At 44.7% G+C, this 27,575-nt stretch overlaps 1 protein-coding gene across 2 annotated transcripts in view; it reads left to right on the top strand.

The window, feature by feature from the left end:
• The first annotated feature begins 754 nt into the window (after positions 1 to 754).
• Positions 755 to 27,575, top strand: part of LOC118001842 (ezrin) — a 52,506-nt gene continuing 25,685 nt past the window's right edge. Inside the window, exons 1-3 of one of the 2 annotated variants that reach the window (XM_034992006.1) lie at positions 755 to 895; positions 1,773 to 1,860; positions 27,290 to 27,373. In XM_034992006.1, coding sequence (XP_034847897.1) covers positions 1,849 to 1,860; positions 27,290 to 27,373 — 96 coding nt within the window. In that variant the 5' untranslated portion in view covers positions 755 to 895; positions 1,773 to 1,848. Of the gene's footprint in view, positions 896 to 1,772; positions 1,861 to 27,289; positions 27,374 to 27,575 lie in introns of those variants that run through there. The other variant, XM_034992007.1, reaches the window with a different exon arrangement.

Raw genomic sequence — 27,575 nt, 5'->3', positions numbered from 1 at the left:
GGGAAGCACGCTTTGAGAACCACTGCCCTAGAGTTAGCGGTCTTAATCACTGTGCAACAAATCCTATTGGCCACCGAAGTACATGTGTTTTTAAAAAAAGTCCTCTTGCGAACCATTTGCAAGAATTATTTAAAATAATTCCCAGAATCTCAGTCTTTGTGGAGATTTTACCATAGTTACTCAAACGAGACCCCAATGTGTCCTTTAAGCAGAGCGTTCCACCGTGGAGCGTCTTCTATGCTTGTGTCCCCTCAGCCGAATCCGAAGGCAGGGGCTCTGACCACGTGCGCCGAGACACGGCGGCCCGGGGTTCTGGGAACCGGGCCTCGTCGGGGCGCAAGGACTACGCAAGGACCTGACCACCGGGGCAGCCCCACCTTCAAACGGCCCAGCACCGGGGCACTGGGGCCTCCGGCTCCTCCAGGTTTATTTACACTTTTTTTATTTCCCTCGGTCCACTGTGGAGCAAACGATCTCACACCTTACATCTGCTATCAGCAGTTGAACCAAATTCGGCAAAGTTCTCCGGAAGGGCAAGGGGACAGGCGGCGAAGAGGGAAAGGTCTTTGCAACCAGGAGAGGCGGCGGGAGACGCGCCCACGCGGGTCTCCGCGGCCCTCGGCGGACGCCCGGCCGGGTGGGGTAGGGTAGAGTGGGGCGGGCGGGGGGCGCCCCACGGGGTGGGCGTGGCGTGGCGGGGGGCGCCCCAGGACGCGGGCAGCAGTCGCAGCCATCTTGCGCGCCGGGAGCACCTCGCAGGTCCGACGGGCGGGGAGGTCAGGGGCGCGGCCCCGGGACCCCGCCCAGCCGAGGACTCTCGGGAGCGCGGGCCGCGGGCGCACTGCACGGACTCACCGACAGCCGGGAGCGCAGCGGTCCTTTGCAGGCGCCGCGGGTGAGCCGGGCGCTCGGCCGGGGTCGGGGGGCGGAGGGCCCGGGTCGAGGGGTTCGCGCCCCGAGGGGGGACAGCGGCGGGGATTCGACGACAGGTGTGGCTGGGCCGGCCCGGCGGGGGGCTGGGGGAGGAGGTCTGCGCGCGAGCTCCGAGCCGGTGGTCCCCGGGAAGAGCCGGGCTCGCCCCGCCGTCGGCCAGATTGGGGGTCCCCGGGTCCCGGGCTGGTGGGGGTCCCCGTCCGGCCCTTGGCGCTTGGTTCGCTCTTTTGGCCCAAATCAGCGGCAGGTGACGCCGAACCTACCGGTGTGGCCGCCCCTACTGCTCCAGACCTTCCTCTTTCGACTCTGCCCCCTGGGGTGCCCCTCCCGCAGTGCCCGCGGAGCCCGGGCTGCGTGGGCGCGCGTCCTGCCCGCGCCCCTCCCGCCTCGCTCGGCCCGTGGCCCTCTGGCCCCTCCGGGGCGGGGCCCATTTTTTAAAAGCGTTTCTCAAAGGCTTGACGGTTGCGGTTTCAGCCCTGGGCAAACGGTTGCTTCACAGAGTGAAACTTGGGGTCTGCCGGGCTCCCGGCTGGCTTCCTGGAAGTCCGCGGAGCACCTCGGCGGACCGCCCCGCCCGCTTCCGCGCCCCCGAGCGGGGCCCCGCGCCCAGCCCGCCGGTCCCCTCCCCCTCCGCCCCCGCCCCGCGCGGCCCGGCCCCCGCCCCCGCAGGGCCCGCCCGGCCCGCCGTAATTGCAGGTTGGGCGGTGGCGCAGCCGGCGCCCGCCCGGCCGGTTCTTAAGCAGCGGCGCGCGGGGCGGACGCCGAGTGCCGGGCGCGGCGGCGGGCGGCGGGCGGCGGCGGGCTGCTGTGCGCGCTGAAGGGCTTTCCTCTGCCTCCAGGTCCGGAGAGCGGTCTCAGCTGCTGCGGCAGAGTCGTGTTTCCAGGGGACTGAGGAAAACCCGTCAGGAACCGAAAATGCCGAAACCAGTAAGTAGCCCGGTGTCGGGGCCGCGCTTTTTTCCAGCGGCGGTACCTGGGCGACGTGTTGGGGCGCTTCTGGTGGGACGGGGTTCTTCTGCCGGCGGCGAGAGGGCAGGAGGGAGGGAGTCGGCCCCCTGCTTGGTCATTGGTTGGTCCTTTTGTGAAGTCCTGAAGAAAACGACGACTGAGCTGCCTTTCGATCTACGGTCTTTTTGTTTGTGAGCGTCCCCGTCCCCGCCCCAGTAGTTTGTGGTCCTTTGTAAAAGAAAAGTTCTGTCTGCTTGGAAAGTGTCTTCTCCTGCAACTTGAAGTTTCTTAATAAGACAAGTTGTCTAAATGACCGGGGAGTCAGGTGGCTTCCGACGACGCCCGTCAACTCCGAGTCCTTCCATGGGTCGGAACCGAATGCGCCCCAAATCTTCCTCTGATGCTTTGAAGGGCCTCGAGCTTAGGAGGCTCCGGCTTTCTGGCGGGCAGCTCCTTTCCAGCCCGTTTTACGCCAGGCCTGTGAAGCTGTGCTCTGTGAACCCGGGAATTTGCTGGTGGCAGCAGGATTCCTATCTCTGACCGAGGCTGAGTTGTGGACTTGAACTGCAGATGAAGGCAGGCTGCCCTGCTCTCTGGTCGTGCGCTCCTGGTCCACATCGTAAACACCGGCTGACTCAAGGGCCTCTGTCCCTGACATCTGATTACGTTGCTCTCAGGGTTCGATTGCTGGCCAGGCCTGGGGGGGATACGCTTTCATTTAAGTGGTGGGAACAAGGCAGGTTCTTTGTGACCAGCATTTCTTGGAAGGTTGTATATATTGACCTGCTTTGACACAGGTGAACTGTGACTCGATGTTGGGGAGAGGATTTCACATTTTTTAATTGTTCTGAATCCTGATGGAGGAGATACCTGGATTCATTAAAAATTGCAGTAAAAGACACACGGAATTCTAGTTTTTCAAACAAGTTGGTTGTGTAGTCGACGCTGATTTGCTACCAGTAAATCGTAGATTCTCTAAAAGGAGTTCTTGATTAATCAAGTCTTTACTGTTAGGTTAAATATATTTCTCTGTTAATATGCTGTCAGATTCAGAAGCCAATAGAGTTTTTGCCTAAATTACATAATTAAGATCATTCATGATGAGAAAATTTTTTTCCTACACAAAATTTTTCTTTTCATTTGAAACTTGCACATGGCACCCAGGCATTTACAATGCCTGTGATAATAAACCTGGTGTAAATGGCAGCCACTCACTCAGGACACACAGCTCTATGCAGCCTTTTGCAGAGCGGCAGTCAGGACATTACTGTAGGTATGGTTTTCTTTCTTTCACTAAAGGAAAGGAAGCAGAGTTCAGCTTTTAAGATACCACCCTGAAAAAAGGCAGTAAACCAGTTTCCATCATTGCTTTTCTTTCTCATTTATCAAAATGAACTGTAATTTATTTTTGTTGTAGTAAAATATGCATAACATAATTTACTATCATAACCATTTTGAAGAGTGCAGTTCAGTGGCATTAAGTACATTCACCACCACCACCACCCATCTCTACAACTTTTTCATCTTTTGAAACTGAAACACTCTACCCATTAAACACTAACCCCCCAGCCCCTGGGATCCACCCTTATACTTCCCGTCGCTACAACTTTGACTATTCTAGGTCCCTCATATAAGTGAATCACACAGTTTGTGTCCTTTTGAGACTGACTCATTTCACTTAGTATAATGTCCTCAAGGTTCATCCATGTTACAGGATGTGTTAGAATTTCCTCACTTTTTAAGGCTCCCTCTTAATTTCGTATGGCAGGTATATTCTAATGGTATGTATAAAGATACATACATTTGAATAGTTGGTGTTTTGGGCTTCTACCTGATACCTTGAATTCAGCAGGCAAAGTATTCTTGATTGAGGGCGCCTGGGTGGCTCAGATGGTTAAGCGTCTGCCTTTGGCTCAGGTCATGATCTCAGGGTCCTGGGATCAAGTCCCGCATCAGGCTCCCTGCTCCTTGGGAGCCTGCTTCTCCCTCTGCCTCTCTCTCTCTCTCATGAATAAATAAATAAAATTAAAAAAAAAAGTATCTTTGATATCTAAACTCTGTCAGTAGACAACTTTATTTATGAAACAGTATGAATGAAATATTTGCTGCTTTTTCTCTTAATACTGCTTCTCAAATCACCACTTGTTAGAGTGAGTGTTCGTTCATTCAGCAAGCATCTGTCCTGCAAGCTGTGTGTGCAAGGCACAGATGGGTGAGACCAAGATTGTCTTTGGGGGGCTTACAGTCTGGAACCCAAGCCAGGACATGTGCAAATGCTTGAAATAGAAGCTGGAACACTGAGTGCCACCAAAGAGGAAAAAAGGCTTAGGTCAAGTGAACACAATTAGAAGGAAAACCATCTGATGGGGAAATGGGTGGACTATTGAGAAGTTACCCTTCAGCTGAGTCTTGCTTGAGGGCTGTGGGTAGGATTTGAGCAGCCTGGGCACTCCAAGGGTGTGTCTGGTTTTGCTTTTCCCACAACTGCTTTGGGGCTCTACTCATGTGTGACTTGTAGACTCCCAAGGAGGATGGTTTGAGGTCCAGAAGACACCACACCCTCTGTTCAGCTGATTGTTTGGTCTTGTGGGTCCTTCTCATTGGGAGAAAGGTGTGGAGGTTTGTCCACGGAGCTGGCTCAGGAAGCAGTCCTTGTGCCTCTGGTTCAGCCAAGGGTGACCTGTGGTCCCCCTTCCTCCTTAACCACCACACTTGCTTGCTTCATTGCGATAGGAAGGAGGCATAGGGTGGTAGAAAGGAAAACCACAGCAGTCAAGCTTAGGAATGATGCAAGGCCAAGCTCTCTCAAATCTTTTCTGAGTTTAGTGCTGAACTGCCTTACGGGGCACTGGCAGATGCCGCAGCTGTTCATTTCTAAAGTTTTGATGTGGAAGTTGCTAATATAAAAGCAGATTTTCCCTTCAATTGGAAAACTGTGAAAGCATGTTCAAAATTCTGCCCTGTGCCAAAATTTTAAGACAATTTCTGAGAATACCTTGCCTCTCTGGGAATATATAGCCTTTTCCACTAATTTTTTTTCTCTTGGGTATATATCAGTGTGGAATAAGTCCTTGTTTCTTACCTTCTTGTTACAGGTTTCTTGTCAATAAAATGGGGCTGTTGGCAGTACCTAATTCATAATGTTACATGAGACAATGTCCATTAAATATTTTAACAGGCACAGGATTTACTGAATATACTGATACATTTTCCAACCCCCCCCCAATCAATTGAGGAGGACTCATGGGATGTGTTTTCTGTGTATCCCTCCTCCTTTACCATGGGCAGATGGTGAATTAGATAGCTAAGATTTTCCCATGTGGTGAGAAGTGCTGGCTAGGATTAGTCATTTGTCATCATCACATTCTCTATGTAAGGCACAATGAGTCTATTTGTACATTCATCCATTAGTTCAGTGGGCATCTGTGTGTTACTCTGCTAGATGTTGAGGCTACCAAGATGAGCAGACACAGAAATACTCCCTGTCATCATGGATTTACAGTCTGGTGAGGGGGACAGACAGTAATCCTAGAATAACTTGAGTGTATATAATGGTATGTGTGGGGTGGTGGTTGCTGGGGGGAGTGTTAATCAGGAAGGACAGAAAGGCACCCCCAGGAAGCGATGACTGCTCAGAGCAACGCAAGGAATGAAGAGACCTTCCCTAGGTGAAGGAGGGAGGCAAGGAGCATACCAGCCACAGGGAATAACTTGTGCAAAGGTCCTGTGGTGGAAGAGGGTAGGATGAGTTCAGGGTTCCTGATAAGGATGAGTATGGCTAGAGAGAAAAATCAGAGGCCAGCTGTGCAGAGCCAAGTAGGCCCTAAGAGGGCATTTTCAGGACTTAGCTCAGGGGGAAGCACTGAAGGGTTTTGATTGGAAGGAAGTGACCTGATCAGATTTGGCTTTTGAATGGTCACTGCAGCTGCAACATGAGAATCAGTAGGAGGGAGGAGGCGCAGGCCTAGACTATTGGAATAGCCTAGGTGATAGGTGGTAATAGCATGGACCAAGGCAGTGTGATGCAAATGGAGAGAAGTAGATGTTTTGGGGAGCTCTTTGATAGGACTTGGTGATGGATTGGGTGTGTGGGGGCAGAGGGCAATGTAAGGCTGACTTCTGGCTCCTCGCTTGCATAACTGGATGGATGGTAGTGCCATTCACTGAGATAAGGAACCTGGAAAAGGACCAGGTGTGGGAGGGAGGGTTGAGAGTTTGGTTTGTACTGACAAGTTTGTGACTGTCATGGATGAAAGGGGTCCTTGCCTTCTTTCATTATTTATAACTGCTACCTCCTAAAATATATATAAATACCAGTATTCTTCTTAAACTACAGTATTTTTTAAATCCACATAAACGAAAAGTAATCCAACAGCTTCTTACGTTTCTTCTGAGTGTGTTAAAAGTTAAAAGTTAGGATTAATTTAGTACTGTGTTCTCAAACATTGGCATACGTAATTATCTGGAGACAGTACTCCTGAATCCCCATCTCCAGGGCCAGGTAAGACTGGGCACCTGTGCTTTCAGTAAGCTCCCCAGTTGGTTCTTAAGTGCCCCCAGACTTTGGGAACTGCTGATTTCATAAGAAAGGAGCAGTTTGGGGCGCCTGCGTGGCTCAGTCGTTAAGCATCTGCTTTCAGCTCAGGTCATGATCTCAGGGTCCTGGGATCGAGCCCCGCATCAGGCTCCCTGCTCAGCAGGAAGCCTGCTTCTCCCTGTCCCACTCCCCCTGCTTGTGTTTCCTCTCTCGTTGTGTCTTTCTGTCAAATAAATAAATAAAATCTTTAAAAAATAAAAAAGAAAGGAGCAATTTATATATTCTTTCCCTCAGAACCCCAACAATGCAGTGAGGCCCTCCTGATGGGGTTGATACTGGTGGTTGTGTGTGAGCAGAGACCAGAGCCCATGGTGTGTTTAGGGGGCAGCAAAACCCAGTGTTGATTCCAGAGCATCCATTCAGGCGAATGTTCCTGCAGGCTTGGGAGTGGATATACAGTCGCCTTCTTAAAGTTCCAGCTTAAATGCTATCATTGGCATTTGGAATGTGGCTGAGGTGGGGATAAAGAAGATAGCTGGATGGGTATCAAACTCCAGGAAGACAAGGAGCTAAGATGTCTAATTGAATCTCTCTGATTTGAACTTCTCTCTGCAGGAGTCCAGTTGCAGAGCTTAATTTGGCAGTGACCAGTGGGCTCTCTCAAATTTTGGCTCTTTGTTTTTAAAGGGGAAGAAAAGGCGGCCATTTTCCATTAAATAGCAGGGAAGAAAGAGATCCCATTCCTGGTTCCTCTGTTTCTCTCCTGGCCTTCCACTCTGGCCTCTCTTGTTAGTTACTGTCCTAAGTAGTAATGTGATTTGTAACAAAAATTTTAATTTATGAATACTTACAATTTGGGAAAGGAAAACAATATTACTATTCTTACTGAATTGTAATTATTTTTCTTTTTTTACTTAAACTTCCGGGTATCTTTGACAGTTTGAAGATTCTTAGGATGACTGAATATATGCCTGCTTTCTTAGAGTATTCAGACATTTCACCTCTAATCTGAAGCAGTAAAAATCAGTCTGCTTTCAAAATCAGTGAATGCATTTTGAGTTATTCCTTTATATTTTATTTGATTTCAGTGGTAACTACACTTGGGAGCCCCCAGCTACGCCAGTTAGTTTTTTGTTTTGCTTTTTGTTGTTGTTTTTTTCGTTTTGTTTTTTTAAAGTAGGCTCCATGCCCAGAGTGGAGCCCAAACTGGGGCTGTCTCACAACCCTGAGATTACAATTTGAGCCAGAACCAAGAGCCACCCAGGTGCCCCACCTCCAGTTTTTAATTTAAGTACTAAACGTGTGGTTGCCACTACTGAAGAGATTTACCATTCATGCCTGTGACATAAAGAATTTTTTTTTTAAAGATTTTATTTGGTTGAGAGAGAAAAGCATGAGCAGGAGGAAAGGGAGAGGGAGAAGCAGACCCCCCACTGAGCCGGGGTGGGGGGACCATGACCTGAGCTGAAGGCAGACACTTAACCAGCTGAGCCACCCCGGTGCCCCAAGAATAAAGCTCTTATTCCGGACTTCGATAAGTAGTTTATTTAGTAACCTCTACTCCTGGGGCTCGAACTCAGGACCCTGAGATCAGGAGTCATGCGCTCTTCTGACTGAGCCATCCAGGTGCCCCCTTAGTTGTGTTGTTTTGTTTTGTTTTGTTTAGGGAAAAAAATCTGCTATAATGTGGTTGAGAGACTTTTGACTAAAAATGCTTAATATATAGTTAATGTATATAATTTTCCCAAATAAAAATGCAAAGCCGTGTAAAGAATAGTTTCATAATTTAGTATTTAACCTGTACTTTGGCAAGTCATCTAGCTTCTAAGAATCTCAATTTTGTCATTTGTAAAATGGGAGTAAAGTTGTTTTTTTTTTTTTTAAAGATTTTATTTATTTATTTGAGAGAGAATGAGAGAGAGCACATGAGAGGGGGGAGGGTCAGAGGGAGAAGCAGACTCCCTGCTGAGCAGGGAGCCCGATGCGGGACTCGATCCCGGGACTCCAGGATCATGACCTGAGCTGAAGGCAGTCGCTTAACCAACTGAGCCACCCAGGCGCCCGGGAGTAAAGTTTTTAAGTGAAAAGAATTCTACATAAAATAAACAGACTTTCATTATTTGTGTGTCTATGAAATCCAAATAATTTATCTCCAGATGCTATCTGCTTTGTGTATGTCTTGTGTACATCTTTTTCCTGGAAACTTGCTTTAGAAACATTTCGGTGTGACATGTAGCTAAAACTAAGGGTTTTAGTTTCCAAGTTGCTATTAACCAGGCAAAGTTTGTCACTAGGCCTTTCTAAGAAAAGCAGCAATGTGAAATGTTCGGGTTATTTAGTGAAAGGGCACACCACTGTTACCTCTCTCTCTTTCTCATCCTCTGTGTAGTCTAGTTGTCAGAATTCCCTGGGAGGTCATAGGGGTTCTTTCCTTATTAGTTGGAGCCCTGTTTTATGCCATTACATTCCAGGTGCTGGAACTATAAAAATAAGGTAGATTGCTGCCATCAAGGGATTCTCCGTCTAATACCGGAGTCAGATATGTAAGCAAAGAATTACAATGCAGTATAGTAAGTATGCTAATAGAGGTACACAGGGAAGAAGACTTAAGTGTGCTCTGGGGAGCTAGGGAAGACGTCGCAGCCAGTGAGATGCTTCAGTAGGTGTTGAGGGGTGCATAGGAGCTCACCAGTGCACAAGAGCAGAAGGGTATTTAAGGCAACAGCATTCAGTGGTCGGTTCTATTTTCCTTGGATTGTGAGTCAGAGTTGATTCTCTAGACTCTTCTTAGTACCTAACAGATAAATGGTAATCTGGTTCAAAGAACATGGAAGGCTGCATTAACATAATAATCTTTTTAATGTAATGCATTTGATAAAACCTTAAAAGCAAAATGAAAATTTCCTGACCTTGACCCAACTTTTATTGATAGATAGCAGGAAGGAATAGATACCACCTGAGGATCAAAATGTAATAGTAAGTGTAGCAGATTTTGCTTACCTTTCTGTTAACTTTGAAGACACTTTGCACCTCCTGTTTTTTCTATTTTTGCCTGAAAGTCAGTTTTAGACTGTCTATATCAAAAAATTGTCATCAGATATTATTGGAAGTAATTGTTTTTACTTTGCGATGGTATAGGCCATGGCCAAATCTGGCTGTGACCGGTTTTTGTAGGCGCTGCCAGCTAGGAATGGTTTCTACATTTTTAAGGGGTTGTTTAAAACGAACAATAATATGCAACAGACACCAAAATGGCCCCCAAAGCCTAAAATATTTATCTGGCCCTTCACAGAAAATTTTTGCCAACCCCTGCTTTAGTATAAAATAATTACTGTTTTTTTTGTTTTGTTTTTTTAAAGATTTTATTTATTTGACAGAGAGAGAGAGGGAGAGCACAAGTAAGCAGAGCGGCAGGCAGAGGGAGAAGCAGGCTCTCCTCTGAGCAGGGAGCTGGATGTGGGGCTCGATCCCAGGACCCTGGAATCGTGACCTGAGCCAAAGGCAGCTGCTTAACCGACTGAGCCACCCAGGCGCCCCTAAAATAATTATTGTTAAATAGGTTATCCTTATATATATTTTATGACTAAGCTAATAATATTTCCAAGCCAGATCCACATCAACTGTTCCAATTTTTAAAAATTTCTAATCAAAGAGCAAATAATCTGTTAGCTAACATTAGGTGCAGCACAGGCCGTGAGCCTGAACAGGTACCGGGAAAGCTGCCATGACCTAGAGCAGGCGCACGGCTGGTGTTGCGGCAGTATTTTAAGCAAGGCTGGTGCTCGGGCAGGTCTTTGTTCTGTAGAGAAAGTGGTAGTATCTTGTGTCTCGCTTGCTAAGCCATTGTATGATGACAGATTTCTGGCGCATGGTAAAAGAAAGCAATTTGTATCAGATATTTGAGTTGAAAGGAGGTTATATAGATGAGTTTTTTTATCACTGACAATTTGAAATTAATTTTTGACCTATAGTCTGTGTATGAATTTCTGACTGTAGATGGTTTTATAATTTAATCCCTAATTTAGACCACTCCATCTAAAATAGAACCCCGTTCACTGTCCACCCTTTACCCTGCTTTATTTTACTTCATAGAACTTAGTTCTACCTATAACAATGTTAGATACTTAGGTTTGTTTTTGTGAGGTTTTTTTGTTTCATTTTGTTCTTTCCTGGCCACAGAGCGAGATGCACCGTGGTTAAAAAAAAAAAAAAGAAAAACACCATTACCAGCTTCAAGAACAAACTTTCAGTTCTTGCTTTATTGGTACGTAAACATGCCTGCCTCTTAAAGGGTATTCTGGGGCGAGCTTCTCAACCTCCCTGTGCCTGCCCCCTCAGCTGTGAAACACTGTCCAGGGGATCTACCACAGAGGTTCTGCTGAGGCCAGGCAGGACAGCCCAGCACCGGAAGCTCCTGGCCCTGTGCCTAGCACTGACTCTTCTCTGTCACCACAGAGGACAGAGTACATGAAGAGGGACTCTACTTGTCACTACTAAATTCTAATCTGATTAAAAGCTTTTGTCTCATGATGGGCATTCTTTTTTCTGACATAGCCTAATAATGCAGTAGAATTTACCTTGCTTTTTGTCCTTTTGCTACCGCATGGAACATGACCCCCATCCCTCTAACACTCATTTGTTCATTAACAAATAGAGTACCTACTGTGTGCCAGGTTCTTAGCTCCTAGGAGTACACTGGTGAACAGATCCCTAACATAAAGTCCGGGAGTAATAGCACTGCTGTTCGTTTTCATCCAGGCTTTGCCAAGAAGTAGAGGTACTTTTTATTCTCTCACTCTTTGTTGGGTGAAGAGTTAAAACCACTGGGCAGAGAGTGGTTTGCTTTTGTCTGTTTTGTTGTTGTTTGGTAAATCACTCTTGTACTGGACAGTGAGCCAAGATATTTCTCTAAGAACTTGTTTTCAAATAGGTTTGATGATAAGCAAGTCATCGTTTGCCATACCCATGTAGATTCTTCTATCATTTCTCAGGCATTGAGGCTCAAGGAAATTAATTTTTTTGAATAATATTTTGGCTATTGCACCATTACTACATGTATAGATTTCTTGTAAAATACATCTTAGAAGGAGATCTGGCCGGGCGCCTGGGTGGCTCAGTCGTTAAGCTTCGGCTCGGGTCATGATCGCAGGGTCCTGGGATGGAGGCCTGCGTCGGGCTCCCTGCTCGGCGGGAAGCCTGCTTCTCCCTCTCCCCCTGCTTGTGTTCCCTCTCTCGCTGTCTCTCTGTCAAATAAATAAATAAAATCTTAAAAAAAAAAAAAAAAAAGATCTGGCCATATTCATTACGTTTTTAAAGAGAAAATTGAACCACAAATCACTTGGTAAAAGCTTAGAACATAAATACTATATTGGAACCACTTCTTATTTATGAAAGTGCATTATGTATATTATAGTATTTTTGTTGAGGTGTTTCATTGCCTTGGTTAAATAGTTACGGATATTGCTTCTTGTTGTTCCAAGTACCTGCTTACATAAATACATTGCTATTTCGGTGAGACTCTCAAGTGGGACTTAGATGGGGAGATAGGGTGGGGAAAACTTGATGTTTGTTAAGAAACTGGCCAAACAGGGCAGTTTGGAAATACAGTATGATGACAAGGCTGCAGAGGGCATGACACAATTTGAACAATTGTAAAAACTGTAAAAAGATTTTTTTGAGACAATGGGGGATGATTGAATATTGACTGAATTTTAAAATATTAAAATGATAGTGATACGGTGGGTGTATAACACACACGTAGGTACTCAGTTCTTTAGGGCTACATACTGAAGTTTTTGCAGTTGAAGTGATCCTGTGGCAGCCTAAAATACGCCAGCTACACACACACATATATATAAATGTTAGGAAGTTAATGGTGTCCGACTGGGTGAAAGTACAGGAGGGGTGGGCGGTGTCCTCTCTACTTTTGTGAATGTTCCAAATTTTACGAAGTAAAGTTTGTTTTTTAAAAGCACATTATAGGGGTGAAAGGGAAAGATGCTGTCATTTTTCCAATGGCCAAACACTTGAGTGTGGTGGGAGGGCAAGTGGGAAGGGAAGGTCTGCCCTGGGGTGTGGAGTCCCTGCGGGAGCCTGAGAACCCTCCCGATTGCTGCTGACCGCTCTCCACGATCCAGGATCCCTGAGTACACTTGGTTTCGTGGGAGAGCTTTGGTGGTGTGATCAGGTGAGTGCCTGGTTTAACCCCAGATTGGACTGTCGCGCCTCCCACATACATATTTTATTCAAGGGGACCTCCAGTCACAATTGCAGTTGATTGGAAACCACACGGGACTGTTTGTCCCAGCTAGTTCTGTTACTCTGTATTCCCAGGATCTTGCGGGGGGGTTGTGCGTGCCCCTGTGCTCTGACTGGAAATAGGTCATCGCCTCACGGGCAGCTTTTGCGGAGCTGAAAATTGGAAGTGAGCATAACAAAATGTGGGGCATTCCGGGGCAGGGTTTTTTGTGCAGCCCTTTGGAGGCTGGCTTGCCTTCCGTGGCGGGGGGAACGCAAGCACTGCAGACCTGAGCTGGGGGGTGGGGGGGCTGCCAAGTCGTCTCTCCCCTCCCCACCCCCGCCCTCATTCCCACTAATTATGTGCCTAGTTGCAATCCGTCCTGGACCTGACATCCTGGATCTCAATCAAGTATAAATTGAGGAGAGTTTGTTTTTTTAACTTAGTATAATTTCAGAAACCTGGGTGGTTTAAAGTAACTTTTATTGACGTTTGCTTCTGTAAGTGAATTTTGTAAGCTTACTGATTTAGTCTGGATTTTTTTTTTTTTAAAGCGGTTGGGGCCTTGCTCTCTATTTTCCAAGATGGCAAAAGCCATCATTACAGGAGAAATGTTAAGTAACACAAAATATTACTACACATGTGATGTTTTTTTCCTTAAGATTTTTTATTTTTAAATCTCTACACCCAACGTGGAGCTCGAACACAGAACCCCGAGGTCGAGTTGCGCTGGCTCAGGTACCCCTACTGCACGTGTGATCTTAGCCAGGGACAAAGATTTATCAAAGAAATGGCACAAGATTTAAGGTACGATTTGTCTTAGTGCTTGGACATTTCCATTCTTTGATAGGCTTTCCCCCCCACCAGCTTAGAAAGGAAAAACCCTTCAGAGACTTCTAACTTTACAAAGAAAACCGTACATTCCAGGTGGGTAGTGAAGTCTAATCTATAGGCCTTTAATTTCCTGTATTTTATGAGCCTAGAATTAAAAATCGTTGCAGCAGGTGATAGCCATCTTGGCCCTGTCCCTTTTGTCTTTTATGGGATCCTAAGTTTGTGGGTATAATTAACCTCCCTTTTCAGTGAACTAAATTGGTGCTGAAGTATGTATGACACATCTAGCAAAACTGAAATCACATGTTACAGAATCAAGACTTCACAAGACTATTAGCTAAAGAGAAAGTGACCTTGGAGTTGGGGAGAAAAGGGTGTAGACCACATCTATGTTTCTGGAAAGAAATGGTTTCTTTTGTGGAGTGTGACATTCTTTGATCGTTTCTTCCCCTCTCCTAGGTCAGGTGTCAAAGCTTGGTAGCCAGTTCGTGCCCATATTAAATCTACACATGGAGTGTATGTCATTCCTAGTGTAAAGTTGGTTCCTACTTACTCACAAAAAAAGGTTCTTTATAAAATGCACAGCTAGTAGGTATGAGGAGTATGATTTAAATACCCTCAGCTGATAGGAGGATGCCCCCCAGTATGCCTCTCAGCACAGATAGATGGAACTGGGTGAGAGTGATGGCCCTTCCATCTGTCAGAGGTCTGCAAAGCTGTTTCTTCCTGCCTCAGTTCCCTCTTTCCAGAAGGCGTGCCTGAGCCCGTTGAATAGTGGCGAGGGCTCAGCACGAAATGTTCCCAGCCCAGTTTTCAAGTAGAGGGAACTGACCTTCTTTTTAATGGGGCTGCTCAGAAAAGGTTCCTTTCTAGCTCTGGGGTTTTGATTTTCTCTGGTTGTAATGACTACAAACAGGACTGGTTTGTCCGCTTTTTGTCCGCAGTCCTGCCTGACAGGAAGTGGGTCTGGGAGCAGGAAGTGGCTTAACTTTCAGAGGTGGAAGGAGCCATTTAGAAAGACTTGGGGTTTCGTTACATGCTCCTGAAATTATGTGATGGATATTAGTTGATCTGGGCTCTTCCTTATATATCCATACTTCTACATAATTTTCACCCTGGAATTTGGAACAAACTTCAATTCAGAATTTAAAACCACTGACTTACATTGAAAGACACAACTTTAAGAATAACATTTAAGAGCCATATAAATAGAAACAAATATTTTTAGTAGCTGATTATTAGAAGTTGCAGTTGCATACACCTTTCTGGGCCTGTTTCCTCGGTCTTTAAAAGAAAGTGGTTAAGGGGCACCTGGGTGGCTCAGTTGTTAAGTGTCTGCCTTCGGCTCAGGTCATGGTCCCGGGGTCCTGGGAGCGAGCCCCACATTGGGCTCCCTGCTCAGCAGGAAGCCTGCTTATCCCTCTCCCGCTCCCCCTGTTTGTGTTCCCTCTCTCGCTCTCTGTCAAATAAATAAAATTTTTTTAAAATAAAGATTTTATTTATTCATTCATGAGAGACAGAGAGAGAGAGAGAGAGAGAGGCAGAGGGAGAAGCAGGCTCCCAAGGAGCGCCCTCAATAAATAAAATCTTTAAAAAAAAATTAAAAAGAAAGTGGTTAGGGGCGCCTGGGTGGCTCAGTCGGTTAGGCGCCTGCCTCCTCTGGCTCCAGCTCTGGGCGTGGTCCCAGCCTGCTCCCCAGGAAGCCTGCTGCTCCTTCCCGCTCCCCCTGCCTGTGCGCTCTTTCTCTCTCTGTTAAATAAATTAAAAAATCTTTAAAAAAAAAAAAAAGTGGTTAGACCAGGATAACTTTTCCCCTCACCAAGCAGTACCCAATTAGAATCAGCCTACAAAATAGTTGGACCTTGTCACTACTTTAGTTGTCAACAACATGTACATTTATATAACAAAAATGATACAAAATAGAGGCACCTGGGTGGCTCAGTCGTTAAGCATCTGCCTTCAGCTCAGGTCATGATCCCAGGGTGCTGGGATGGAGCCCCACATCGGGCTCCCCGCTTCTCCCTCTCCCCCTGCTTGTGTTCCCTCTTGCTGTGTCTGTCTCTCTGTCAAATAAAATCTTTAAAAAATGATATAAAGTGTAACATGTAGATACCTGAAACATGAAAGTTCTTTGGAAATCCCAAGACCCAGCTTCCATGTTAATGCCCTGCCCTATTTTATTTTTTAAAGATTTTATTTATTTGAGAGACCAGGAGGGCTGCGAGTGCGCCCACATGCCCTGGAGCACATGAGCAGGGGTGAGGGGCAGAGGGAGAGGGAGAAGCAGACTCCCCACTGAGCAGGGAGCCTGACTTGAGCCAAAGGCAGAAGCTTAACTTCTGAGCCACCCAGGCGCCCCAATGCCCTGCCCTGTATTGTCTGCTGCACATTGAGAATTTAAGAAAGGAGGTGAGGGGTATGTAGTGCTGACTTTTATAATTAAGTTACCTTCAAAATTCCTTAAAGTGATACTGAATTCATTGTTAACATGAGGTAGGTGCCCACCCGATGTTGTCACAGCGCTCTTGGAGTAGGAGGCAGTGGCCTGGCATACCCACCCTCATATTTCCATGTTAAAATTTAAACTCAGGTTTCCTAAAACTAAGGACTGTGCTTAAGCTGAACTGAGAAGCTCGACTTGGTTTATAATGGAGTTGAACTGGCTCATTTGTCATTGAACTCTCTGGTTATGACCTTACTTTTCAGCTGGGCAAATGCTGACCAGTGACTGCTTTTTTTTATACCCCCATCTAGGAGGAATAGGAGAGGGGGCACTGGATTGCTTTAATCCAAAAGGATAATGACCCAGCCTGAGGCACTAGATTGTGGCAGGTTCATTTGGTTTCTTGATAGATACTCCCTATAGGACATTCTCATTGTTCCATTAACTGTTAGCATCAGCCCACATGTAGCCAAGTTTGAATTGTCCTCCTGGGGAAGTGACCATCACCACCAGGAACAGAGTATCTGGAGCTGCGTGATGGGCACCAGGAGACCAGAGAACAGCCACCCCCAAGATCACCCAGTCCTCTGTGACTTTCAGTACTTACTCCCAGGAATAGTGGGAGCACCCATCCATGACCCCTAGGAAGGTTATAGGAGTTACTGAGAACTGTGGGTCAGCACTTTGACCTCTGTAGAAGTGCTATATAGTGGTTATCAGAGTTGTCACAAGTGGACTCTTATCAGCCCTAACATTTGATGATTTTATTATTCCTATTACTAGGCAATAAAAGGCTAGTACGTTGTCCTAGTTTTGTATAACTGTTTGAAAACTTTATCACAGCATGAGCTTTATATCTCTTCTACCCATCTGTCTTCAATGGTTTGTGGTGCTACAGACAAAATGGTGATACACGGAATTTTTACTGAACTACCTGACCATTTTTGTTCTAATTAATTCCACACTTTTACATTTGCAAAGCTAGGTGACCAGTTTTCTTTGGCCTCTGAAAATTTTCCTGTGCCTGACAATCAAGCCAGTTTGTTCACCGCCACTCTCAGTTTCTTTATTCTTGAAGAAGAGCATATAAAATGATGTGATTGGGTATAGTTTACCTGTTAGATAGAGGAGCTTGAAAGAAGAGAATAGCAGTATTGTCAGTCTCCTTTGATTTACAAACTTGCCAGTATCTTAGTAGTGAGATGTATTCATACTGTTACTTCCACCTTCTCTAAAGGTCAGTAAACTCAAGAAGTCTGGTGTTAAGAGCTAGCACTTAAACATACATCTCTGGAATTTTAAACTGTGAGCCCAGCCTGCTCTGGGCATGTGGTGACACGTGGCTCCCGCAGGTGGGGAACGTTCAAGTAGGGACCCCTGCCTCCCCTGCTCTGACTGGGGACCCGGGGTATTGGTGCTCATGCCAATGCAGTATCCGGTCCCTGTGGCCCTGACTCCAGTGTATGCAAAATCGTATTTTAAGGACCTCATTTGTATTTTACTTGTCTTCTCTCTGTACAGCAGTCTTTTGCTGTGTTGGTAAATACCTCCCTATAGCAACATGTTGGTTTTCCTTTGGGCCTCCATTCTTAAAGGATGGTGTACAACAACAGGGTGGTTTCTGGACTGTCTTTCTTGAATAAAAGTTGGGATCCTCTAAATTATATGCTTATTAGAAACTATAACAATGTAAAATACGGTCAATGGATTTTCAATGGCAACTACTTCTGTATAATTTTGTTGTTTATATAAAACATTGTTACTGGGAGCAGCAATGCCCATTTAGGACAAACATTTTACATCATAGGTAGAAACAAAGTTTCTTTTCTTTTCTTTTTTTTAACAAAGTTTATTTTCAATAGTAGCCTTTACTTTGACCCCCTAAAAAGAGCTGGTGATAGGAGGGAGAACTAAAAAATAAAATCCACTTGCCTTTGTGGTTTTCGAGCTGTGCTGTCCTTGGCTGAATATACGTGTCCGCATTTCTGCACTAAGCTGATTAAGGTTTGCTAAGTTCATGGTAATGTCTTTACAGAAGTTGGTTATTTGTTAGCCAGTCATTGTGAAAAATGACCACTGCATGTCATAGCTGATGTTATGACTTATTAAGTTGGAGTCTTGTTTATAATGACTTGATTTTTATCTTGAAGATAAGATCAGGATCCAGAGAGACTACCAAACCAGGGGTCCATCTGTTGGGATATGGAGTATATGGGATATGCAAGCCTAAGTCTGTAACTACTCTAGTCCTAGTGAAAAATCTAGTAAAGATATTTTCACATAATGGATTATAAACAGTAACAGTAAATGCATTAATTTTGCCAAAAGGTGTTGTGGCTTTTTGAATGTTCAGGAAAGTAATCTCTTTCCCTGATGAAGAGCGGTGGCTATCCCGGGGTGGCCTCACCTGTGAGCTTGGTAGAGCTGTAGACCTATGGGTTCCATCCTAACTTACTGAGTCAGACTCTCTGGGCCTGGGGCCCAGAAAACTGTCAACAAGCTCTTTAGGTGATTCTTTTGCATGTTCAGGTTTGAGAACCACTGCCTCAGAGGAGCACTGAGGGCCCAGGGGGAATAGTTTATAAGGTGCGGCTGGCTTGTTTTCCTAAACCATTACTAAGGGACACCAGACTTCATAAAACATGTCTGATATTGCCACGTTTCTTTGTGCAGCAATGGACAGGGCTCTGGAGGCGTTTATATTAATCTAAGCAAGTCCAAAATATAAAGGTAGTATTCATTTTAACAAATATATATACGTATATGTTATATATATGGTGTATGTGTGTGTGTGTGTACTTGAATTGAGTGCTGACTAGCTATAACATGCTCAGCACCATCGAAGTTAAATGTGGAACAGAAGACTCATCCCCTGCTTAAAAATTAGGGAAAGAATATGATTTACTTGGGAGAACCCTGAACAAGAGCCTGGGTTCTCACCTCTGTTCCTTGGTGGGACAGCTCTCGGTGCTCTTCCCTCATTTGTGAAGTGAAGGAGTGAACTAGAATTCATGATGGCTGGAAATACTGCTGGCTTTGGGAGAGTATAAGCGTGGGAACTAGGAGTCTGTTTTCTCCTGTGTTCACATTAGTTTGTTTGGCAACTGGGACCTTCTTCCTGAAAGCAGAATATTTTCATTTACAACTAAAAACAGTAAACTTAAATTGAATTTATTTTTGAGGGACGCCTGGGTGGCTCAGTTGTTAAGTGTCTGCCTTTAGCTCAAGTCGTGATCCTGGCGTCCTGGGATCTAGTCCCGCATCTGGCTCCCTGCTCAGCGGGAAGCCTGCTTCTCCTTCTCCCGCTCCCCCTGCTTGTGTTCCCTCTCTCGCTGTGTCTCTCTCTGTGTTAAATAAATAAAATCTTAAAAAAAAAAAAAATCCATTTTTGAGTTGCCTGGCTTGCTCAGTCAGTGGAGCATGGGACTCTTGATCTTAGTTGTGGGTTCAAGCCTCACATTGGGTGTAGCGATTACTTAAAAATAAAATCTTTATAAAAAAAAATTTTTTTTATAAAGATTTTATTTATTTATTTGAGAGAGAGAGAATGAGAGAGAGCACATGAGAGGGGGGAGGGTCAGAGGGAGAAGCAGACTCCCTGCCGAGCAGGGAGCCTGATGCGGGACTCGATCCCGGGACTCCAGGATCATGACCTGAGCCGAAGGCAGTCGCTTAACCAACTGAGCCACCCAGGTGCCCCAAAAATAAAATCTTTTAAATCATTTTTCTTTCATCTTTGTTTCCTCCTAAAGAATTTTTATTATCAATTTGAATATCAGATTGATAGTCTAGTTCAATGACATTGTTTTCCAGGTGTTTCACATTCTATAATCACTAAAGCAACATGGACCTAGTTACTAAGATACTCAACCCACATGTCCATCAGCTGATGAATGGATGGATAAAAGTGATAATATCCATACAGTGGACTATCATTTGGCAATAAAAAAGGAACAAAGCACTGTACAGGCTATAACATGGATGAATCTTGAAAACATGCTAAGTGATAGAAGGCAGTCAAAGGCCACATGTTTATAAGAAGTGTTGAGAACAGGGAAATCTATGGAGACAAAAAGTAGATTAGTGGTCCTCGGGGCTGGGGAGGAGAGGAGTATTGGGAGGAGTGACTGCTAATGGGCACCAGGTTTCTTTTAGGGGAATGAAATATTCTAAAATTAGATAGTGGGGCTGGTTGCATAACTGTGCTGAAAACCACTGAATTGCACGTTTTAAATCGGTGAATTATGTGTAAGTTATAGTTCACCAAAGCTGTTATTAAAAAAGAGCACATAATGACTCAACATGAAAATCAAAATACAGTAGTCTCTATAATTATTCAGTTATGTAAACCAAAATAGCATCTCAGAAAACTGTTATAACATTATCTGTTGTGCGAATTTTTCCTTGTCCCACTCCCCTACTTCCCCCATTTGTGGGAGAACGTTTACTCTACTTCCTATCAGAGCATTTCTAAGTATTTGAAAGGTCTTATCCAAATATTTGAAAGCTGTTGGAAGTTGCTGAAGTGGCACCTTTGGAAGAGAGCTGGAATGTTGGAAAACAGCCTTGACATTTTTAAGTGATTATGAAAGATCAAGCTCTCAATGTAATCTTGGTGGTGCTTGGATGGTTCTACTCAGACTAATTTTTGAGTAAATGCAGGTGTTGATAGTATTGGGACTAATCTGTTATCAATGAATCCACTGCCTGAAATTCAGACATTCAAAGGCAATCATTTGTATTTCCCTTTCTATCTTAAATGGCTTTCCTACTTCTTAAGTACTAGGGAAATCACTGTCAACTTTCTTACCCGCTGCAGCGTTCTGGCTACAAAAAAAAAGAGAGAGAGCGCTGATTGCCTTGTCTGAGGAGACATACCCACTTGCCTTTCCTATAAAGTTTGTGGAGGAATTGGTCTTTTGAATGTTTCCTTCTTATCTTGGTCTTTAGTACGGTATGAGTTAATTCTGTAAAACTTGTGATTAGAGAGGTAATCTTAAACCAAGTTTCTTTAAAGTATCTCAGAAGGAAATGGGCACTTCCCAAAGGAAAAATTACATGACTAGATTTATTTACCAAAACAAAGGAAAGAACTGGGAGGTAATTTGGCAGCCCAAAACTCAGTAGTCACACATGGGTTAGAAGTAAAACACAGTATTTCATTGTCAGCTCTTTTTCATATCTCTGAGACTCTTAGAAGGCATTTTAGATACTATTTTGATAAAATTAAACTGGGAAGGGGCATCTGGGTGGCTCAGTCGTTAAGCATCTGCCTTCGGCTCAGGTCATGATCCCAGGGTCCTGGGATCGAGCCCCGCAACGGGCTCCCTGCTCAGCAGGAAGCCTGCTTCTCCCTCTGCTTGTGTTCCCTCTCTCTGTCTCTCTGTCAAATAAATAAAATCTTAAAAAAAAAAAAACAAAACTGGGAAGATTTCAGAAACCATGTTTTCTCTACTGGTCCTTTGGGATACCCCGTGGAAGAAACTTCTATGGCTAGAATGGTCCCAGGGAATCCTGACTAGGACGGCATCCTGGGATTTTGTAACAAAGACATTAACAGAGCAAAAACACTCAAAAGTCTTTCTGTTAAAGAAAAAGGAAACAACCAACCTTAACTTGTGTGACCTCAAAATACCCCTTTTTATCACCTCTTTGTCCCTCTCCCTGTGAAGGTCAGATAATGTTCCAGAGAACACAGCCACTGACTTGGATGGTGTCAGAAGCCATTCAGATAATTTTTAAGTCCTAGAATGTTACATTTGGGAGATCCCTTAGAGATAAAACGTTTCCAGTTACAGTACTTCATTCTACAAATGAGGGGAAGTGGCTTTCTGCAAGATAACGGACCACTGGGCAGGGGCTGGCTGGGATGCCTAGGGAGGTGGGTCATGGGCGCCTACCTGCCGTCAGGCCTGTGCTCATGATTGCTCAGTTGTTTGGGGGAGTAAGCAAAGGGAACAGAGGATTTATTTTTGTTTTAAAAGTATAAATTGTTACTGAGTTTACTTAAAAAACAGATTGTGGTTTAACACCTTTACCTTCTCTTATTGGAAAGAGAGATGTCTGTTGCATTGGAGCAGTAAAACCTGTACTACTCTGTGTTCAGCCAGAATTGCGTTTTCCCTCCTGGAAATGCGAAGACAGGCGTGAGCTTGTCTTTTGCCCATGAAGACATCTCCTGGCCAGCTTCTAATAGTACCACAGTTAAGCTGTTTTTCTCATGAGTCTTCGCGGTCCATCCACACCTTCCCTAAGAGGAGTCATCGACCTGCCTGTTCTCATGGCTCCAGCTTTAATTGCACCCCCACACCTCGCCTTGTGCTGTTGGACTCTAGACCTAGCATTTCAGCGGCAGAAGGGCCTCGGGACTTCTAGTCCAAACCTTTGGTTTGCAGTTGAGGGGGGTGAGGCCCAGTGGGGGGGGAAGTCCTCAGGCTGCAGCATGAGCTCTCAAACCCAGCCCTGGCTGTGTTCTCTTGCCTCTGGTTCAGTGATCCCTCAATTCAGCTGGTCCTCACTTGCATGGCTTTAGATTCTTGGGCTAAGGCCCAGAAACTCGGGTATTTGAAAGGCTGCTCTGGGGCCCATTTGGAAACAACTATGATGAATAGAAGCTATTCGATGCCCATCTCTGTTTGTTGTGACTCCCTTTGTCGCAGGGCCCCCCTGGTGCCTGGGGCACCCAGTAGGTATTTGGTCCTTGTAGAGTGAGTGAGCCCCAAAGGTATGCCAGTGCCCACTAACTGGGGCAGGCTGGGAACAGTGAAATGAAGCTATTATGGTTCATTGGCTTGTAGTGTTACAGTCTTGAGCTGAGCTAACCCATAAGAACAGCAAAGAGAATTTTTTAAAGAGTAGATTATTAAGCAGAGGGAGGACAGAGACAGCATTAGAGTTAGGTTTTCATTAACTTCATTAACTAAGGCAAAGATAGGTTTATGTATTAAATTCCCGTATCAAATAACCTATGCATTCTCTAGAGGTGTGGTGCATGTACCCGTTCAGTATACTGTTCAGTAGTCATGGTTGTGGGAAAAAAAAAAAGCATGCATGGCATTTTGCTTAGATGTAAGAATTTTTACTGGCAACTTTTGTTCTTGTTTTAGAAATAAAACTTAAGTTCATTCCGATGTTTGTTTTTAAAACCTTTCTCTCGGGCACCTGGGTGGCTCAGTCGTTAGGCGTCTGCCTTGGGCTTGGGTCATGATCCCGGGGTCCTGGGATCGAGCCCCACATCGGGCTCCCTACTCAGCGGGAAGCCTGCTTCTCCCTCTCCCCCTGCTTGTGTTCCCTCTCTTGCTGAAGATACAAACCAGCAGCATATACTGATATTCTGTCTTACTGAAATGAAAACACAACTCCTCTACTAAGCTAGTTCACTGGGACAAAAGAAGAAAGATTTTTCTGCTAAATATGGCCAATTTGGAAAATAGGCATTATACTCATTAGAACCTCATTTCCCTGCATGGGTTCAGGCATCTTCATTAACGTGTTGTGACTTGGGTCTAACAAGTTCTCGTATTCTAAAATTCTGACATAGTATATAGCAGGAGGACGACCTCATTATTTTTAATCTGTGGAGTTTAAAAACCTGTTGTTAACTCCATTATCTAACTTATTTATGAATTCCCATTACACATAGTGGGGTACAGTTAGGTCTGGTTCCTTCTATGTTCTAACATTTCAGGACTTTCAGTGTGGCTTTGTCTTTTAGCTTCAGTTGGGGTAGCATGTGGAGGAGACCTGAATTAAAGTACCATCTGCACTGTCAGCCGCAGTGGGGTGTGTGGGTGTGGGTGTGGTGGACATACATGAGCAAAACTAAACTTTAATCACCATCATCCTCCCCAAACAAAGCAGAATGTTTAAAAGGTTTTCAGCGTTTTGTCAGGCCTAAGAGAAACACTGCCTTTGGGGTTCGATTTTCAGTAACTAACTGCATATTCTGTATACACACCTGTAGCACATGTTACTATGGGATCCTGTTGCCTTCAGCAAATAGTTGCCTTTGATGAGAAGTGTGATCTGGGGGTAATTACCAAGGCAATAAAAATTGCAAAACATGCATTCTTTCTCCCAGCCTTTGCACCCGGTTGGGGTGTGGGGGGGTAGGTTTTAAGCCTGTGGACCTCTGGTTTCTTGGTAGGACCATCCTCACATTTATCGTGCTGGACCGTACAAGCCCACTTTATTTCTGTGGCCCTGTTGCAGATACGAGTGTCAGCTTCCATCAAAACAGTTGCTTTCCATGAAAACTCAAGACAAAGATAATTAAAGGGGCGGGGGGCGCCTGAGCAGCTTAGTTGGTTAAGTGTCCGACTCTTCATTTCAGCTCAGGTCTTTGCTCTGGGCATGGAGCCTGCTTAAGATCCTTTCCCTCTCCCTCTGCCCCTCCCCACCCTGTTTGCTCACCTGAGCTCTTGCACACGCCCTCTCTCTGTCTCAGAAAAGAGTTGGGATTTAGATAGGTTTCCTTAATTGCTAAAATCTGATTTATTTTTTTAATATATTTTTTAAAGATTTTATTTATTTATTTGACACAGAGAGAGAGAGATAGCAAGAGAGAGAGAGCACAAGCAGGGGGAGTGGCAGGCAGAGGGAAAAGCAGGCTTCCCGCATGAGCAGGGAGCCCGATGCGGGGCTTGATCCCAGGACTCTGGAATCATGACCTGAGCCGAAGGCAGTGGTTTAACCAACTGAGCCACCCAGGCACCCCAAATCTGATTTCTTTTAAAGCCCCTGGATAAGTGGACCAAAATATGTATATAAATGGTCCTGTCATCTACGTAAATGCTTAATTTTAAACTTTGATACAAGTTTATGCTGTATTTCATTAAAGATCCATAAAATTGAAAATAATCTTAACAGGCTTTATAAACGTGGAACTCTTTAACCTGCTGCTGATGAAGGCAGTGCCCTGCTGTGGTCCTTAGTCTGGGTAGCAACCTCCCTTCTCAGAGCAGGTGGAAATGGTAGGGGGTACTTGTAGATTCCCCCGGTGACTGGGGACAGCTGTGTTTAGTAGGTGGGCTCAGGGATGCACTTGAGATAGTCTTGCGGAAGGAACACCTGCACCCAGAGTGCCAGTCGTGCCCCCTGTGGGAAACCTAGTAAGGGTGGTGACCAGCCCAGGACCGTGCACAGCTGTGACTCAGAGCAGCTCAGCTGCAGGCCGCCAGCCTACCGTCTCTCACGGGTTGTTTAAGTTCATGAGTTCTCTCATCTCAGCAGATTGTAGAGCTATATATTGATAAAATTAACTTGACTTTAATTTTAGGGGCATTTTTGAAAAAAAATTCTGATGTGTCCCCAAATCAGATCTGGGAATTACTCCTTTTGACAGGGCCAAGGGACCAAACAATGGAGAAAAACCTATTTGTTTCCTGTTGTTTGTCCCAGTTTTGTTACTGCAGTGCCAGAAAAACTCAACCTGATCGTTAGGCTTGCCATCTTTGTTTGAGGTAACATACCAGGCTTCATGATAGCCTGTGGGTGTTGGAGCTCCCAGAAAGAATTCTCTGGGAAGACCAGACCCGCTAGAACTGGGCAGGATGGCCACGTTGGAGCAGTGGATAGCAGATTAGGTCTCGCGGTGGCAGATTTAGTTTATAGAGGTTACGCAGACCTTTTCATCATACTTAGTTTACTTTTTACAGACTACTGGCTTGTTACATCCATCCTCTTACTTGCTTTTTCAAAGAGTTGTGTTAGCTTTGAGTCAAATGTGAAACTGATTCAAACCTTAGAATGGTTTTTTCTATATTCCTGTTAATCAGTTTGCAGTCAGTTATTCAGCAAAGCGTATTAAAGGCCCTGTATTTGTAAGCCCCCCCCCCCAACCTTAGTTTTGGGTGTGATGTGTCGCTGTGGGCTTATGAGTGTGTAATGGAGCTGCATTTGTCTCCTGGAATATTTGACTTTGCGGCTGATTTTTCATTTCTGATATGTGCATTTGGAACCATAATTGAGAAAGCTGTTTATCTTTTATGTTTCATAACAGCCATTTTGTGATTTTTTTTAAAAAAAACAAATTATTGCCAGCATGAAAAAAAAAAACTTAGGTTTTTATATTTTAATACAATTGAAGAATTTAAAATATGCTTTATCTTTTGTAAACTTGAGATCGGAGGGGAGACTTTCTTGAAATTGTGGAAAATTACACCTCACTTCTCTTTACTGTCAGCCAGAGAACCTTTAAAAGACAGTAGATTTGTGTCAAAGTATCTCTTAGTTACCAGTCTTGGAGGTTAGAAGAAAAAATCCATGAAGATGGATTTTGTTCCTAAAGAACGAACTAGTGTGGGCGCCGAATGTGTGCCTTGCGCTGGCTGGACACTTGAACCTCTGTCAGCTAAGCCTTATTAGTTCTATTACTGTGTTCCCGTGGTATGTACATCCGAGGCAGGGAGAATTTAGGGTACATGTCTATCCAGCTTCTTACATATTTCACTTTAAAAATGGTCAAAAGCAAACATTTCTTAATCTTAAGCATTACTGTTGCTGTGTGGTTGTGGTGTTTTCCTTTGGGACAGTGATGTAAAGTAGATGGGTCTGTCTTTCATATGGCTAGTAAATTTGAGTTTTCTCAAGTGATAAATTTGAAAACTACCTTGCAGTGAATTTTTTAAACAAACTTGATGGGAATTAGAGACCTTTTTAAGGCCCCTCTTCACCCCCACTTCAGTTCCTTATGAGCTGACCATCCCATGATGCGTCCATTCCCACATTATACTTCCGTCCTCTGCCTAGAGGGTCTCACAGGTTTGCACTGAGGGCATGTATACCATTTTGCTTTTCATGTCTTTCATTCCTGAAGCCGTTTTCCATGTTTCTACCTTCTTCATAATTGGCATTTTAAATTACTATAGGATATGCTCTTTGATGGGTCTTTAGTCATCTGACCATTTCTCTTTTCACTAGTTTCCAGTGTTTCTAAACATGCTGGTATGTTGTTCCTTCTCTCCTTTCACTTACTGTCTTGGTCTGAATTCTTGAGGCTCACCACCCCACTGGTGCCTTCCTTGGCTGTCGTGAAGGTCAATACAAGCTGGTACATGGAAAAATATGTTAATGGTTATCAAAGTATTCTGTAGAAAAACAGCCTAGACTGAAGTGTGAATGTGCTTTATTAAAGCAAAGAGGGCATACATTTGAGTCCAAACTGCAATGCTGAGACTCAGCAGCTGTCTACCGTTGGCTTCCGTGTGTGTGTGCATGTGTGTGTTGTGACAGCATGAGAATGGATGGAATTTACTCTTGCCGTGTTGCTAAGTAGCTTAGAGTTTTTGCAGAAGGCTCAGATTATTAGGAGAAAGGAACACTCAGTTAAGTATAATGCATTTTGTTCTCTTTTTAGATCAATGTCCGAGTTACCACCATGGATGCGGAGCTGGAGTTCGCCATCCAGCCAAATACAACAGGAAAACAGCTTTTTGATCAGGTTGGTCTCTGTGAGCTTAGAGAGAGAACTCCCATTTAGGAAAAATTTTTTTGCAAATCTGAATAATTTTGCTGAATGTATTGGTTTGCTCCTTACTTCTCTTTGTAGAGGAGAACATTTTCCCCTCCTTCCAGGGGTTCACACTGTTGTAAAAACTCTGCAGGAGTAGAGTGTTCACAGCCCTGTGAGAGGAAATTTAGGG

This window comes from Mirounga leonina, unplaced genomic scaffold (genome assembly GCF_011800145.1).
Source record: "Mirounga leonina isolate KUSES-001 unplaced genomic scaffold, KU_Mleo_1.0 Mir_54, whole genome shotgun sequence".
Classification (NCBI taxonomy): Eukaryota; Metazoa; Chordata; class Mammalia; order Carnivora; family Phocidae; genus Mirounga; species Mirounga leonina.
This window is presented reverse-complemented; position numbering and strand designations above follow the sequence as displayed.